Raw genomic sequence first — 17,965 nt, 5'->3', positions numbered from 1 at the left:
GGAGCATTTCCTTCTGTGAGGCTAAAGCACAGGATCTGGATATCCTGAGAGTAAAAGAGAAAACAAATGGCTTGAGCATCAGCACAACCTCCAGGCAATCAGTTCTTCCATCAGAGGAATCCATTGCGTGCAGAAGAAAAATACTGTCAGGAGCAAACGTTGGAGAAGATTTATGGCTTAATGTCTAGTTGGATTCCTTTTCAGTGCTGCAGCGAACTGAATGCATATATTGATTCATGCAACACAATAAGTTAAGACAAGGATGATATGTAGAAAAAACTATAAGGAAGCTCAGAATTATTGCAAATTTAGATTCAGATTTTATTTTCATATCACAAAAAATGTGTTTAATAGGAAACTAGACAAAAATCTTTCAATACTTTGTGTTGTTTATATGTTATTTTGAAAATTGATGTGTTGAAAATGATTTACAGCCTTCCTAGTAATCAATGGAAATCTCTTTGATGTCATAACAGAAATCAATCTCTTCTTATAATTACTGAGCTGTGGTTTATTTTTTTTTTATTTTTTTTTTTTCTATTATTATTTTGACTATTTATCTTTGGTGATGAGATCTAAGTCTCTGAGGTTGGAAGGCCTCATTGCCATCACCCTAGTTTTTAGCTCCCTCCACAGATTCAAGTCAGAGAAAAATTTTGTAAAATTAAAAGTTTACTTTAAATGTATATCTACCAGAGGAAAGAATAATTTAGGTTATAGTATTTCCACATTTCCTCTTGTAATTGTTTAAAGTGGTTTTGATTGACTCAAGCTTTTTAGTTATTTCACTCTGTTTTAGTCCATGTAGCTCAGGGAACAGTTTGTGCTACACGAGCTGAAAATATTTGAGGGAGTTTCACAAATGGAGGACAAAACAAGAGATTTCAGCACTTAAACTTCGTCTAAAGCTGTTTTCTGTCTGCTTGTCTTTGAAGTCAAGCATTTTTCATACAGTCAATAAAAAATTAAAGAATAAATTGAGTCTTGCTGACAGTTTGTTGTGATTAAAGATGCATTAAAATGCTTTGTTGTTTGTTTTGCTTTGTCAGAAAATTTTATTTTCTGACAAAGCAATTGTCACAGACTTATTCTTTGAGTCTGTGAGCCCTTTTAATTGTCTGAACAACTAAAATAATAAAAATAATTGATCTAGAAATGGTCTGTTACTGGACTAAAAATGAAGTTAAAAAAAAAAGCAGTGTAAGACTTTTACAAAAACAGAACTGTTCGTTCTGATATTTCTTGGCATTCCTGCAGGTTCTAAAGCTCACAGTCTGTACTTGTGCCCGAAAGCAACATTTGTTATGAGGAAATTTCAGATCAAACATTCAGAATTTATTTTATGCCTCTTGGCCTCCCAGGTGAGTGAAAACAAAATGTTCCTCATCTTCTATTTGCAGTACACGGCTTGCAGGTCACTGTGAGCCACACTAATCAAACAGAGCAGGGAAGTCAGTCAGTGCTGATTTTCTCACCATGATTTCAATGAAATATTCTACAATGTTATACCTTAATTGTCTGGTTTCAGTTTTTCTTGAAAGATGCAGTCATGTGATAGAAAAGTTTCAGTTTCTTTGTTGTTTACATACAAAACATAAATCTGCTGCTCTGTAGCTGTCAGCAGGTGTTCCACAAGGATCTGTTCTCTGCTCACTGCTGTTTCATTTTTATTGCAGCTGATTTCAACCCATATTTTTTATTGAAACATGCGTCTGTTTGCTGATGATCCAGTAACTTATACCAATGTTTGCAGTGTAATGTAAGCTCCAAATAATATAAAGTCTATACTGGATGTTTAAGTATTGTTACGTTACACACCTGCTGCTCGAACCAAGTTGTCTAAGTTTTCTTGTTTGCTTTTAGAGTGTCAAGACATGTGTTTTTGTATTAGTGGATAAGCTGTTTTTGAAGTATATTGAAGATTTAGTTGAAAATAGCTGTAATTACAGGATCAGGTTCAGCTCTCACATGTCAGGTTCATACAGGTTTCCCATGTGAAGAAAACCTCAGAGACTCGAGATGAAAAATGTCCCTTTGGCCAAAGTTGTCCTGGATCCGGTTCTGCCTGAGGCCGAATTCCCAAATAATGACTTCTGATGTGATATGAGCTTCGCGATCAACTGCCAAACTTTCTTACATAACAAGAAAAGCCCGGACCTATCAACGCAGGTCCAAGCCTCACTCCAGCCAATCATCATCCAGGCTCTGGTTCAAAAGGACCTTCACTCCCAGCCTCCTCCGCTTACCAGCCCCGATCAACCCACCGCCACCCCACCTCCACCTTCAGCTCCCGGCTCTCAGGCCTCATCATCCTCTGACCGCCGCCACCAGCACAGGCCCCGGGAGGTTTACATTCCCTCGCTGCATCAGGAATGTTCATCGAGCTTATCGAAGTCCAGCTTGATGTCCCCGGCCGGGACCTGATCGCCAAAGAACTTGTGTTTATTTTCATGTTATTTTTGTCATTAAACCCTTTTAACTGCTTCCCTCTCTCTGTCTGAGTCTCTCCAGATTGAAATCACATTCCTACTGGTAATAAATTGTACAGTATGTGTGAAAATCCTTTGGACTTGCTATTTGTTTTGGTGCTAACTTTGACAAGCAAGACAAGTCATTAAAATTGTATTTTTCTACTCTATGTATTCCAACATCAAATTAACATAATCACAAACAGAAGTTGCAATAAATACACTTAGGAATTAGTTCACTAGCATCTCCTCTTTACTCCTCAGAGCCTCCTTCTTAGATTCAAGAAGGTGTTGGAACTGTTCGTTATGGTTTTGGTCCAGTCTGTCATGAGTGTATCATTCAGGCAGAAATATAATGAATAAGACGTCCTGGAGAGTAATTTTTTTTAAGCTTTTAAAGATTACCATGAGTAAACTAAAGGGAGATTAAGCAAGCAGGATTTTTGCATCTTTTCACAGATTCAGTTAGGCAGATAAAGTTACAATAAAGGTTCACTACATGTCATATATTGAATAAAAACGAGTCCAGAAAAGCTATGTGTGCACAGAAATATCCGCTTGCATCTGTTCTGGGTTCTCTGTGTAAACTTCCCTGTTTGGAGACACTTCCTCTATTTGTCTGCAGTCTGAGAGCAGCAGGTTCAGGAGAATACACAACAGCTAAACTCTGAGAATATAAATCAGCAGTTACATAACAGCCAGAGTCAAACAGAGGCTGCTCTGTGCTGCTTCACTGGGCAAATGAAGCTAAACTCAGAGGCACGGGACCTGGGAAAGATATTCAACCTTCTGTTCAATATTTTCAGACACAGATTTTAACAAGAGTCTAAGAAAATAAATACAAATCTACACAAAAACACACACACACAAGAATAAACAAAGAAACTAAATAAAAATGAATTAACTCAAGGCAAATACAGAAAATTTAAAAGAATTTGGCAAAACCTGTTTATTTTTTCCTTATCACAGAAATCCAAATAAAATATATCAAGTATTATATTATTAAAAGTTTCTAGTTGTAAAGTGACCAAATGAGAAAAGTTCTGCTGCACCTTAGCTGCAATGTGGATGCGTGAAAAGCACTTTGCACAAACTTTTCTGTCACAGTTAGTTGGTGTGATTACTGGTGTTTTAGGGAAAACCTACTGTGATTACTATTTCTGCTGAAACATTTTCAATTTCAAAAATTAAAACAGATAGATTGTGTTTCATTAGTATAATTGTTTTGTCTTATCCCGTACATTTTAAAGTGACTCATATTCCATGACAAATTCCTGCTTTGATGGATTCTTGGAGCTGTTCCTATTCACATAAAGTTTGTTAATTTGGGAAGTATTAAAAAAGAACATCTATGCTTGTGGTTAGTGAGTGAGTAAAATGGAATGTCTCCACCCACTTTATTATCCCTCCAGCTTTGCATTATTTCATTAACCCATTGCTGAACACAAACGGGATATTTCAACAATAAGTGTGAATAACATCATATTTTAATATTCTTTTAAATTGTTTCCCTTCACTGAAATCTGAAAAAGAGTAAAAGGAGATAAATTACTTTGGGCTAACAAAAAGAAGAAGAAAAAAAGCTACCTCAGTTAGGTGATTTATTTCCAAAGTTGCAATATTTTTAAACTTTTTAAATCATTATTTGATTTGCCTATTTTGGGATTTTGGTCGTTTTAAATCTCTTTTTTTCTAGTGAGAAGCGATTGCATCAGCACCAAGGGCAACACCGCCATGCGTTCCTGTGTTGCCTTCACTATCATGTTCAGCATATAACTAAACGTCTATATAAGTCCTGGGCTGCATGTTTTTACAGCAGAAAATTTATTGCACCAACTTAACAAAGATCATATTATAATGTCACAACCTGTTTAATTCTGTATATACCTTTTCTTATGCGGTAATTAATATCGACAAGTAACCCTATCGTAACTTTTACAGACGTTCCTGAATGCACCACTAGTTCGGGGTAAAATGAGTTCCTGGTACAGCGCCTACACCTCAACCAATCAAATAGATTTCTGAGAGCAGCTGCAGTACGAGAACCCAACCTTATGGGTAGCGGCTTCGTCGCCATATTTTGAGTGGCATCATTTTTTAAATGTATGAAAAAAGCCATTCAAGACACTTTTGTTCCCATTTTTTAGGTCAAGATGTGTGACTGTGTGGTCATTTTGATTTATTAAGACCATCAAAACCTTCACATGTTCTTTGTTGTTCAGATTTTAAGCTGTTTATGTGTCCTAAGAAAATAGATAAATAAAAGTAACTCTGAATGTCAGGAGTTAGGTAGCACCTTAGTCTGCTAAGTGAGCACTAAATCCCAATAAGGGCCAAGTCTTTTGTCATACTACTACTACTAGTACTACTACTATTACTGCTAATAATAATAATAATAATAATAATAATAATAATAATAATAATAATAATAATAATAATAACAAAAATAAGATATGGTATTATTTTGTGCTTTAGTATTTTTTGAGGTAAGGTAAGGTCAATTTGTATTTTGTTATGTATGTGTGTATATATGGCACCAGCTCCCAGTTTTAGTTTGTGAACCAGACCGTCTACTTTTAAGGCCAGGCTTAAAACTTTCCTTTCTGATAAAGTTTACACTTATGCTGCTTAGGCTGTTGTGCTTCTATAGGACCTTTAAGCTGCAAAGTCAATGGTACAATGCAGGCAATTGTCTACGGTTGGTGTGTTCTGATCCAGAAGTAAATACGGAAAACTTTACTTTTTAAAACTAATTTGAATAATAAGCTGAATTTGACCGCAGTGTTTGATAACTAGGATCAATTGGATGTATGGTTGGATTGAATCGACTTTTACTTCTTTGCAAAGTGCCTTGTGATGTCGTGTTGTGAAATATAAACTAAAGTGAACTGGTTTCTCAGCCATGTCTGTGCTAGTCCTCAGATGAACTTGCCACTCACAATATGGCGGACAGAGTTACGTCGTCATGCCTTCTCTTTTATTATGCTGGATGTGACGTACAATGTGGGGGAGACCGGAGCGGGTGGAGGCATCTAAAAACCGGTTTCCATCAGGAAACCAGAACAACGCTGGAAGACACAACGAAACACGGAACAACCTGCTGAACTCATCATCACATTTCATCATGTCTCAGAGCACATTTAGGTGAGCGAAAAAGTTATTATTTTACCAGCCTACATGGTTCTGATTAACAGTTTCAATAAGCTAAACGAGATGTAAGCGCTCAGTGATAAACCATTACGTTTAATCATCTCAGAAAGTGATCTAACTCTTTCCTCCTGTGCTTTTTTAAATCTGATTGTGGTTTAATACATCAGCGAAGTGACGGAAGACGTACCCTCGAAATCGGTAAAACTCGGAATTGTTCGGTTCTGAACCGCTCAACACGTGAATCGATTGCAGTTGGCCATCTTTCTACCGGTATACGTCAGCTATAACCCACCGACTCAGTACCAGCTTCTGTATTCGCTGTCTTCCCGCCCTCTGTGTGTGCCAGATCCGGCCACATGTGGCACAAAGGAGTCCGCGAATCAGTCAGAGCTGGCAGAGCCCCCCGCTGTGAGTCAATTGGGTTCCTCAGCCTCCATCAATCACCAAAGAATCGGTCGGTGACTGAGAGCACGTAGCACTCAGGATGGGGGAGGCAGAACAAGACAAGACAGATCGACCCCGAAGGGCCAGGAAACAATTACATATTTATATCTGATTATTACTTTTTAATGTTTGATCAATCAGCTTAAAGTCCCCAGCTGGTGTAAAAGGCAACATGTTGCTGTTAGATGACTTTATATGTTGTTCAGGTGCAACATAAAGCAGCTCAAATGCTACCATAAATGTAAAGTAAATGCTTTAAGATTCAAAAGTGGCTTTAAAACTGACTACAATATGGGGAAGTTAACATCTTTGAAAGTCCAAAGTTTTGAAACATCAAACGTTTAGGACAGGGTGTCCCAACTTTTTGTTAATTGGGCCAAAATCATCAGGAACTTGTGGCCTAACGTTTATTTATTGAGACAATAACAATAAATAAACAATAAATCAACAATAAACAAACTATGAAATATTCTAATTAGACAATGAAAATAGACAGTTTTCTTTGTAGGAAAGGAAAACTGTGTGAATCATTGTAGATCCAAAACTTCAAAAAGCTTTCACATTTTTTGTTTATTGGAAGAAGGCAACCACTTTGCTAATTCCTTTCTCAGCAAAAAAAATAAAATAAGAGAGAGACATGATTAAGGTCAGTTTCAACATTTTTGTCCTAACTTAATAAAAAATAAAATAAAATAAAACGTACGTTGGCATTTACAAATCATGTTAACTCCTATGTTTTAAAGGGCTTACTAATTTACGAGAGTAACAATGTTATTAATTTCAATCCTTTAACAGTCTTTAACACTGTTTGTTTTCTCCTTTTGTTATTGTTAAATGTTTGGTGAAAGGAATTAGACAAAACAAAATAGTACAAAAGCATTTAGCTCCTCTCACTCTTTCCCATGTCCCTCTTCTGGCCATATTAACCCAAATTATACTTTTATGCCTCATTTGTTGTTGTGTTACATAAAACAAGTTGATTGTAATAGTTTTTTATTATTATTATTTTAATTATGGCAATCACAAATTAAAATCTTTGGTTAGAAGATTTATTGTTTAGTGTTCCAGTTGGGTAACAAGCAGATAAAAGGGTTTCTATTGATTTTTAAATTAGGACTTTAATGTGTGTTAAACAGTAGAAATGACTCATTTTGTAGTCGCTGTCATATTTGGGGCCCTTTTAACATTTTGTCTTTCCTGCAGAATTGATCACCTGTTAGGAAAAATCAAATTCATCACAAATAACATGAAATACTATTGAAAATAGTCGTGGCTTTAGTCACAGTGAGTCTCCCCATGAGATTTACAGTGTTATTTTGTTCTGCTGTCATTCCTACCCTTATTTTATGCAATAAAACAAGCCAGACAGGATGTAACCTGTCCCTACTATTGTCTGTCTGATTGTGTGTACGTGTGAATATTTCCAAAGCGCAGGGAAGGCATTCATCTGAAGCCAGTGCCTGTGCAGTTTCCTCTGACTCATTTCATTTCCTTGTTTTGGCTTGCTGTGTGTGGTGTAAGTGGAGCATGATTGAGCATACAGTAGAGGGATGTGAACTCGCTCCCTCACTGTTGGGAATTGAAAAACTGTAATGTATTTGGGACATTTCAAGCATTACATGCTGATCCTGCTGAAGAATTTGCTTATTGTTACAATCTGCGTTGCTTATCTCTGTTTTGCTCCCTTTCTCAGTGTAAGCTATGAGGAGTGCAGAACCACAGCTGACTGGCTGCTGAAACACACCCAGGTGAGACCTACCGTGGGAATCGTGTGCGGATCGGGCCTGAGCGCGCTGGCCGACATGCTCAAGGATCCGCAGGTCTTCAAGTACTGCGACATTCCCAACTTCCCCAACAGCACAGGTATGAGCAGCAAAGGGAGGAGAAAGAAACACCTGCTAACACTTGCATGCTAAAAAATAAAAACACAGCAGTTCGGTCTAACATCACGCGTGTGTGTTGCAGTGCGCGGTCACGCTGGCAAGTTGGTGTTTGGGACACTAAAAGGGAAGCCGTGTGTTTGCATGCAGGGCAGGTTCCACCTCTATGAGGGCCACCCAATCCAGAAGGTGAGTAAAAATACAAACATGGTGCTTTGGTGAAAGATCCATTAATCGACTTCTGATTAATGATTTATTAGATTAAAAGTAGTTCCAATGGATTAACTATTAACGTCTTGGTAAACCTTCTTTCAGTGTTGTGGCTGCCGCTGGTCATCCTTAAGCAGAGCCAGTTTATACTGAAATAAAGATGGCGGGGCATATCAAAACAGGAGAAACAGTCCAAACAGAGTCCATTGTGGGATGCAAAATGCATTTTATGTCCTTCCGTTTTGAAATGTAAAAACTCGACAAACTCTTGAAGCTTCACAATATTCTTTTTTTATTCTTTTTTTTAAAATCCAAAATATTATGAAAACTTTTGCCCATTATGTTATGGAAAGACTGTCGACCCTTTTCATTTAAGAGAAAACTGGTTTTTAAGAAAATGGTCGCTTAGTAATAAATTGTTAGTCGATCAATAAGCTCAATTAACTTTAGATTGATTTATTATTCTATAATTTGCATTACTAATGCAGAGGCATGACTGCTGCAAGTCAGTTTTAGAGCTAAAACATTTGAAAAGTATCATCAAAACTAGGGCTGAAACAATTAATAGGATTAATTGTGATGAATCCATTATTGAAATAACTGTCAACTAATTTACTAATTGATTAATCAATAACTGAAATATATAGACTTTAAAAAATGCCATTTACTGAATGAGCAACGCACACAGAGTTGTGACTAAGCAAAACTGTTAAAAATATATACATTTAGCTTTGAAGGTATAAAAAACCCTTTGTCTGTTCTGTTCTACCCAAAAACCTCTAAAGTGTCAGTTTTAACGTCACTTGGTTAAAATTCTGTAAACAAAAAATATATATATGTTAAACCACATTTTTTGAGCTTTATATCATCTGATTAATTGTCAGAATAATTGAGAGATTATTCAATTAGTAATTTATAGTTGCAGCCCTAACCTAAAATCCTTGACATAGATGAATTTATGTGTCATTCCCATGACAACAAGACCAACGAATTTTACTAAAAATGTATCTCTTACTTTTGAGGTCATCACTACTTATCTCAGATTTTTCATTCTGTTCTGATAACATTTAATAATGACACTTTTAAGAGTGATTAATTGTCTGTTTTAATCCAACTCAGATTACACTACCCATGCGCGTGTTTAAGCTGATGGGTGTGAAGACGATGATCATGACCAACGCTGCAGGAGGCCTCAACCAGGACTACAAAGTGGGAGACTTCATGATCATCAAGGATCACATCAACATGCCCGGCTTTGCTGGAGTCAACCCGCTCTGTGGGCCCAACGACGACAGGTAGCTGCAGGCCAGAGACGAACCCAAACAGAAACTGAGGAGGATTTCTGTTCAGAGTGGCAGTGGGATTTCAATTTTTAATCAAGTTTATTGCAGGGTCTCTAATTAATTAGTCACATTTCAATTGAAAATCATGTAGTCAACTAAATAAGCAACATTTTCAATTCACAAACCCCTTCTGCTGCTAAATAATTAAATAGATAGACATTTGAGCTCAGCATCAAATATATTTATTGTTTTTAATTTGTTGCTTAAGTTATTCGCCATCAGATTGTACACAAGTACAAAGGTTCTGGAACTTTTGTATGTAAACAAAAAATGTGATTTATTAAATTAAAATATTTGAATATTTAAACCTACTAAATGAATTAATTGGGATTAACGGATTAAAGTCCCGGGACTGGTTTATAACTATGTTAAGTTTTATTTGGCTGCATAACTAGCCCTTTGAAACTCTCAACATCCTGTTCTTTGGTTGGTTTTGGGTCAAGGAGCACTTTATAAAAAAGGAACAAAGAGTAAATTTAAGGATGTAAGTTGTGTTTTCACATGTTTGATTGAGGTTTTAAAGCTATTGTTGTATTTAATTGTGCTCTATTGGTGACAACTTTTTGGTTTGACAGCTCTAGATGCATACTTGTAACTTGGTTGCACATTATTAACTTAAATCACTTTTTATTTTGATTGGAGCAACTTGCAACATGTTTGTAACTCCCTATGACTCTCAAAATGTTTCAAGTTTGTAAGGACTTCATTGTCATTTGAGAAAAGGTTCAGTTACTCCAGCTTCTCCCTCCTACATGAGATTGTTTCTTGTTTATAGCCTTCCTCTTCTGTTCCTACATGACCTGCCTCTCCAGCTGAAAACACAATAAGCTTTTGATACTGGAGCCAAGAAAACAACAGATATCACATGACACTTATTGAGCCGCACCCCAAACCAACACTAAACAAAATTAATCCACTGTTAAAATTTGTTGTGTAAAGTGTTAGTGCCAGGTAATTATGGTGTAATAATTCAGTAACCACATAGTAATGCCCTTTTATTTAATGTATACGGTAAATATTTACTCAATTTTGGACGTCTTATTAAAAGCTGTAGCTGTAAATAAAATTACAAGAGAAAAGTCAGAATAATGTGAGAATAAAGTCATAATTTTACAACTTTAATTTTGTATTATTTCGACTTTATTCTCATGTTATAGACCTCATTTTTGTAATTCTATGACTTTATTCTTGTAATATTATGACTTTATTGTCATATTATTATAACTTTATTCACATAATTTTATGATCTGATTATTGTGATTTTATGACATCATTCTAATGATATTATGACCCTATTCTTGTTATTTCAACTGTTCTTGTAATATTATGACATAATTCTCACATAAGTTTATTCTCGTAATTTTATGTTTTTATTTGTAGTAATGGAGCATGCTACTAACTATTCATCAAGGCCAGTTTTCTCATTAAATATTTTTTGCATTCTTTACTGAACAATAAGTTACATTAATCCAGAGGACTGTCTTCCTGGCGTAGGTTTTATTTTACTGGAACATCAGCAGTTATAATATTACAAGAATAAAGTCAAATGAGAAGTTACATTATTACATTGTTGCATCTTGGAAGATTCCAGCATTGAGTCACCGTTCTGTTACTTTCTATCAGCGGCTGAAGGTTTTTCCTCTCGCCTTCAGGTTTGGCGTCCGTTTCCCCTGCATGTCCGACGCCTACGACCGCGAGCTGCAGCAGCTGGCGCACGACGTGGCGGCCGAACTCGGCTTCAGCAACTTCCTGCGGGACGGCGTGTACTCCGTCATCGGAGGGCCGTCCTTCGAAACCATCGCCGAGTGCCGCATGCTGCACCGCCTGGGGGCCGACGCTGTTGGTAAGTAGCTGCATCAAACACATTCAGACTCTGAGATTTCATTTCAACAGTGTGATTAAATCCTTACTCACACAACACAGCTGCTTGTGCAAATGTGAGGACCTTTAGAGATGTTATGTTTATGTGTGTGTGCAGAAACACTCACACAAACAAGGAGGTCAAGTAAAACAGACCATTCCGGCTGCGTGAGTCAAAGAGCCAGAGGTCAGGAGAAGGTCAACAAACATCCTCAGTGTTTGTGTTCAGATTCAGTTTGTGACATGTCCAGAATTACCAAACACACACAAACACACACTCCCTGGAGCAATCCAGCCGGCCGAAAGGAAGGAAGGCGATGATGTGCTGCACTGGGGACCAGAGGCATTCTTTAATGTCATGTTTTAAATTTAACGTGCAAGAAAATGCTTTCAAAAGAGGATTTAACAGAGCAGTTACCCAACTGCATCATGGGAATTATTCTGGACTTGATTATGTTGTAAGCTCAGATGAAGGCTACAATGATAACAGATTAGCATTGTAGCAATTATGAAAGTTGCTGCTGCGAAACACTTATGTTTTCTTTTTTTTTATCATGAAATTATGTTTTGCCTGCCAATAATACAGTCCTGATTAGAATCTGAAGACAGGAAGGAAGTTATTTTGGGTTTCATGCTGCTGCATCACAAACCGTTACTCACTTCAAAATGTGACAAAAAAACAGGAGAAAGAGAAAAAAAATAAGTTAAATTCATCAGCTGATCCAAAAACACCAAGATACACAAACTCACACTCATGGGCAAGTGGAGAGATTAATTAGCAATACTGACCACATGCTGAAAGACTTCAGGTCAGGATTCAAACCCATCTTTCTGCTGACTGAGCCAAAAGCTCTTCAAGAAAGCAAATAGTTGCTGCAGAAGAGGATAAATGTCTATTTTTATTTATTTATTTATTTATTTTTATTTTTTTGCAGTTTGTCCACATGGTAAAGCTAAATAAGGCGTCTGAAAGTATTTCCTCTGATAAAATGAGTCCATACAGGAAGTAGAGTTTGGACAATCAAAGGCAGGAAGAAATACGAAGCATTCCAGGAAATGAGATCATCCAGAAACAAAATGCATACAGACAAAAATACTGGAGATAAAAATAGGCATTATAATGAAGGCATGACTCTAAAAGCCTGGGCCTTCAGTGAAATATTCCTCAAACAGTATTCATAATCTCTCTCTCTCTCTCTCTCTCTCTCTCTCTCTCTCTCTCTCTCTCTCACACTCTTTCATCACGTAATTAGTTTTTTACAAATTGCTTCTGCTCCAGGCAAATAGTGTAAAATATAATTTACTGTAATTATTCTGATGCAAAGTCTTTAGCAAACATTTACAGTAAGTACATGTTAAATATAGTATTAGTTACAGTAATCATAAAGTGTGCATTCTGCTAAAATAGTATGCAAAGCTTCAGTGGTGAAGCAGTTAGCAGACGTAGAAAGTTGCACACCATCATTTCTCACACAGAAATGTCTGTTTTTTACGATCAGAGGGCCGTTTAAAGTTTAAACAGTCAGATGCTGTGAGCTGAAACTTCAGTAACATTTTATTAGCCAGCTGACTGTCAGTAAGGAGAAACAGGTTGGGGCAGGGCGGCACTTTTTCTACACATTAACTTTTTTTTTTCTAAGGAAAGGAAATATTTGACTAACCTTCCATCAGCAGGTTAACAGAAATAGGTGGGGGAGGGGCAATACTCTATGTTCCAAGAGCGTAGGATTATTAATGTGCTCCTTTATGCAGCACAATAATAACCCTGTCACAATAATCAATTAATCACATGATAAGTTAAAATGAGGTCAATAATTTCCATTCTGATGAAGGGAAAATTTATTAACAGAGACTTCACAATCCATTTTATTTATGGTGTCAGTTGTGTGTGATTTTTATTTCACATTTTATTTACGATTTTTGTTTTAAGTAAAGAAACATTTTAAGTCAGTTCAGCGATGTTTTCCTGTATCGGATCGTATCGGCCGATACTAAACCTCAGATATCTGAAGTGGATCGTTGCAATGAACAAAATTAAACTTTATTAGTCTTTCAGAGAGCGAATTTGCATTATTATATAATTATTATTAAATTACTCGAGAAAGCTCTCAAAACAACAGCTTTATAATAATTCTGAGAGAATTTATTGTCTAGCAAAACTTGTTATCATGACAGGCCTGCAAATTGAGCAGAAAGCTTTAGCGATTTTGAAAGCAAAACTTTTCCAAACCTTCCTACGCGCCGACACCAAAAGGTCTGGTACTGATAAATCAGACTCATCTCCTCGTCTTCTCCACAGGGATGAGCACCGTCCACGAGGTGATCGTCGCGCGCCACGCCGGCATGCGCTGCTTCGCCATGTCGCTGATTAGCAACCGGGCGGTGATGGACTACGACAGCCGGGAGAAAGCCAACCACGACGAGGTTCTGGAGACGGGCCAACTGAGGGCCAAGCAGATGGAGGTTCTGGTGTCCACCATGGTGGCCCGGATCGACGATGACGAGAACGAGGACAAGAACAACTCCTAAACCCGACAACGATCTGTAAATGTTACAGTTTTAAACCACGAGAACAGTAATAGAAAAAAAACTTCTTCTGACTGTTACTTTAAAATAAGTCAAATACTGTTTGAACAAATCGACTTTGACACACTCCTCTTCATACTTGAGTTTTACAGACTGTAGTTTTTCACAGATTCCTGCTGTGCTGCTTTGCACTGTGTTCACCTGACTAATTCAGCATTTTTGTAACTTTATTTTACAATTATTTATTGTCAAAGCTGTAATATTCCCTAATATCGGTACAAAGCGGAACAACTCACTGCACGTCTGAAATGTTGACAACTGTAAAAGTGAGATGGAAAAGGATCTAAGATATTTATGAGATGTATTTATATGGTGGTTCTGGTTGTTTGGAGACTTATTTTAAGAAGGGAGGCTGGCCTACACAGCGCGGCCGTCAGTGTATTTAAATGTGGTCAATGAGTATTTGTCAGTTTTACTTTATTTTTACAATCATGGCTTCAATTTTCTAATAAATTACCTGGAATCAAAGAGATTTTGTGCCTCAAATGTAATTTTTTTTGCTCTTATGTAAGGTCGAAAATGTTGAATTTTGCATCTTTCTTCAGCAGTTGTTAGTGACCACCTACATTAAGTTATAGATTTAGGTGGTTTCTACTTGATATCATACGCTATAATATCAAATATTATAACTGCAAAACTTATTTGCAGTTTTTGATTTTGTAGATCACTTTGAAGCCATCAAGACCAAAAGTTATTTATGTTTCAAAATTTTAATGCTTTTGTTAGACAGGAAAATTTCTTCTTTTATCAAAAGTAAACAGAATCATACAAAAAATGTCAAAATATTATTAATATGGCAACAAATGCAACAAAAATAATAATTAACTATTTCTTTGAATTCAACAGTCATCTTTGTTTTGTACACATTTATTGTACTCAGCTCCAATAAAATATGTTTTGTATCTGAAACGTCTCCAAAAACAGTTTAGATGTTGTCTTTTAAAACTACTTTATCCTTTTGGGAAAAGTGCCAAAAATCATTTTTATGCAATTACAATGAATCTTCAGGTTTGTTTCTATTTTCCTTATTTTCACCTCAAAAACTCAAAATCTACCAAATGTTTTTGATGCAGTTTCTAGGAAAACTTGAAACTAGCTTTGAAATAAGACCAAACTCACTTACAGGTATGTTTTCAGCAGGATAAGGAGCTTATTTTAAGTAAATAATTCCGAAATGTTTTATAAAACGTAATAGTCCCACTGCCAGATTATTTCACCCATAACTGGGAAATATGTTTTGTCATTGGTGCCATAAACTGCCAGTGGAACTAATACTTTTTAAATCAATAATAAGGAATTATTTACTTAAAATAAACTTCTATATCTTACTGACAACTTACATGGAAGTTAGTTTTGTCTTTTTCAAGTGGACTAAGATATTTTTACTAGAAACTAAACCAGAACTATTTGCGGTGTATAAACTCCAGCTTGATCTCGTGGGCACTTCACTCTAATTCTGTTTCGATTATCTTTCTTAGTTTATATCCCGTTGCTTCTTATTCAAGATGGGGGAAAAAAGTTTCCATGACGCTCCGTTTTCCATTATGGCCATACAAGGTCCTGGGAATTTCATGAGCTGAAAGGAGGAGCTCCAGGTGTCCGAACAAAATGTACTAATTTAGTGAAGTTCAAGGCTGCAGCTGTGCTCACTGTGAAGGGAGGCTTGTAACCTCCTTATGGTTTAGCTCTGATTGTTTCCAGTCTTACAGAAAATATCAGTTTTCCTGCGTCACAGAAAAGCGTCTCTCTAACAGTTCAGAGCTTTGATGATAACGGCGCAGCTCTGCAAAACATTTTTCACTTTAGCATTTCTCTGCAGGTGCTGATACTGAATTCTTTGAATAAAAATATATCTTCAGATACTTGATTTAAAATGAATCTGCTGCTGGAAATGATGAACTGTTTGGAAGAAAAACAGACAGGGATGTTGTTATTCAGATCAGGACATCACAAGTATCAGCATGCAGGACGAAGTCAGACGGTTGTTAGTGAAGAATGTTTTGAAATTACACAACATTACTGTACTTGACAGCTGTAAATAACCAACAATTAGTTCTTCATGTCACTATGGAGAAATGTTGGCTCACTCTTCTCTGCAGTACTGTCTTAGTTCTGGAGAGTTTCCAAACATAAAGTATCTCTTCTAGGTCAGATTTAAGTTTAAAACACAAAAGGTATTCTTGGTCCAGTTTCTGTGAAATTATAAACATTTTAAATAAAATAAAACTAACTTAAAAGTAACTTTTCACTTTGTTTTAAGTCAATTCTTTTATATTCATGAAAAAGTTTTAGTTATAAATGAAATAATGAAATAATCTACCAGTGGAATATGCAGGAATTTGTAAAGCTTTTGGTGTTTTGCACAGCTTTTAAAATATACATAATAATTTGAAACGTTCAAGAGGGACAAAAAAAAAGCAAAAAAATATGAATCTACAGGGGTGAATAGTTTTTCTACTGCTTTGTAAATCTACAGCAGTTTTTCCAAGAGCGTTTCGCTGAATCCTTTGAAATCACATCACGATGACAGCTGCTTCATTTATTTTACAACTTGTTTAGATAGCGTCTGCAGAAGAAGGAAGTGCTGACCAGACCAGGACAGATCGATCCCGGCAGAGCTGAGAAACCTCTCAGGTCGGACAAGCAGAGTGACGCCAACGCTTCGAGAAAGAGGAGATTAATTTAAAACGAGCAAAACAAAAAGCAAAATACGTTTAAAGCTGATTGAAAGCTTGAAATCCTGATTAGAAACTTTCTACTTGCACGAATCAAAGTTGGGAAAAAGAAAAGTTTTATTATGCACACTTGTTCAAAATGTGAAGGAAATCAAGTTAAAAAACTGAGGCCAGACAAGCTGTTCTTAGTATTTCAGGAAAACATTATCTACTTTCACACACCCATATTTTTAGCTTGGGTTTATTAAAAAAAAAAAAAGAGAGAAAATATCCAGTTATGTGGATCAACATGATTTATAGATTTGGTCAGATGAGAAATAAGCAAAGAACAAAGATATTTCTAACATCCAAATGATGGGTCACAGCGCCCTCTGCTGTTCTTTTTTTTACAAGCTTCAATAAAGGTGAAATATTAGCACAAACATTTAAAACATTTCAGCTTCCCCACTGTTTGTAAGTCTACAACATTTACGGCCATTGCACACACAGATTAAAAAAGGAGAACATTTCTGTCAAAAAAAAAAAAAACTGAGACATTTTGAGGTTAATCTCAGAAAATGTTTAGACTGGAAAATTTCTGAGTTTGGAATTTCAAAGCTCTAAGTTTTTCATTTATATTTGAGAGTTTTCCCTCATGTCCAGTTAATACAAGTTTGTATTGTTTCACAGATATTGTTCAGTGTTTTTCAATAAAATAAGATTGTGACTTTGAGGTGTATTGTCACAATTTAACCCCTGACAATATCAGTTATTCTAAAAAAAAAAAGAGAGAAAACAGTATCAAAATGAAATTAAAGATTAGCGATTGGCCAGAAAACTACAATCAGTGCACCTCCAATTAAAAAGGTAACTTCAGAAACTCAGAGACCTGAACATTTCTAAAAGGTCAACACATTTTTCCTTTAAATCAGAGTCAACACAGAGTTTGTTTTTCAGGTCTGTTTAATGAAAAACACAAAGGGATTTTGTGGACATTGGTATGCTGGCATTAAAACCTGAGAAATGCTTCAGGAGGTCTGAACAGAAAGGAGCTATAGGTCAGGCGTTACAGGGATAAAACACGGAACAACGTGTCGGTTTAAATCCTAACAGGATGCGGCGCTCAGAGTAAAACCGTCTCTGTGCAGGTACAGGTGCATCAACACACCTCTGCTGAAAAATCAGACAAACCGTTTCAAAAACGACTCACCTGAGAAAATAGAATCAGTGTTGGGATGAGGCTCGTTTGTCAGATTAAAAGTAACTTTTTAAACTTAATACTTTTCATTTAGCCCTCAATTACGTATTAATAACGTGTTTTTTATTGGTCTGAAGTAAAATTTTAATCTTAAATGTTTTGCTTTCATTAA

At 36.2% G+C, this 17,965-nt stretch overlaps 1 protein-coding gene across 1 annotated transcript; it reads left to right on the top strand.

The window, feature by feature from the left end:
* Positions 1–5,481: 5,481 nt before the first annotated feature.
* pnp5b (purine nucleoside phosphorylase 5b) lies at positions 5,482–14,413 on the top strand. The gene is made up of 6 exons (XM_007552019.2): positions 5,482–5,612; positions 7,756–7,925; positions 8,028–8,131; positions 9,272–9,447; positions 11,148–11,338; positions 13,655–14,413. The coding sequence occupies exons 1-6, from the start codon at positions 5,593–5,595 to the stop codon at positions 13,882–13,884; spliced, it is 891 nt and encodes a 296-aa protein (XP_007552081.1). The 5' UTR covers positions 5,482–5,592; the 3' UTR covers positions 13,885–14,413.
* Positions 14,414–17,965: the final 3,552 nt, after the last annotated feature.

This window comes from Poecilia formosa, unplaced genomic scaffold, assembly GCF_000485575.1.
Source record: "Poecilia formosa unplaced genomic scaffold, Poecilia_formosa-5.1.2 Scaffold45, whole genome shotgun sequence".
Classification (NCBI taxonomy): Eukaryota; Metazoa; Chordata; class Actinopteri; order Cyprinodontiformes; family Poeciliidae; genus Poecilia; species Poecilia formosa.
Note: the sequence above shows the minus strand (reverse complement) of the source record. Positions and strands in the feature narration are given on the sequence as shown.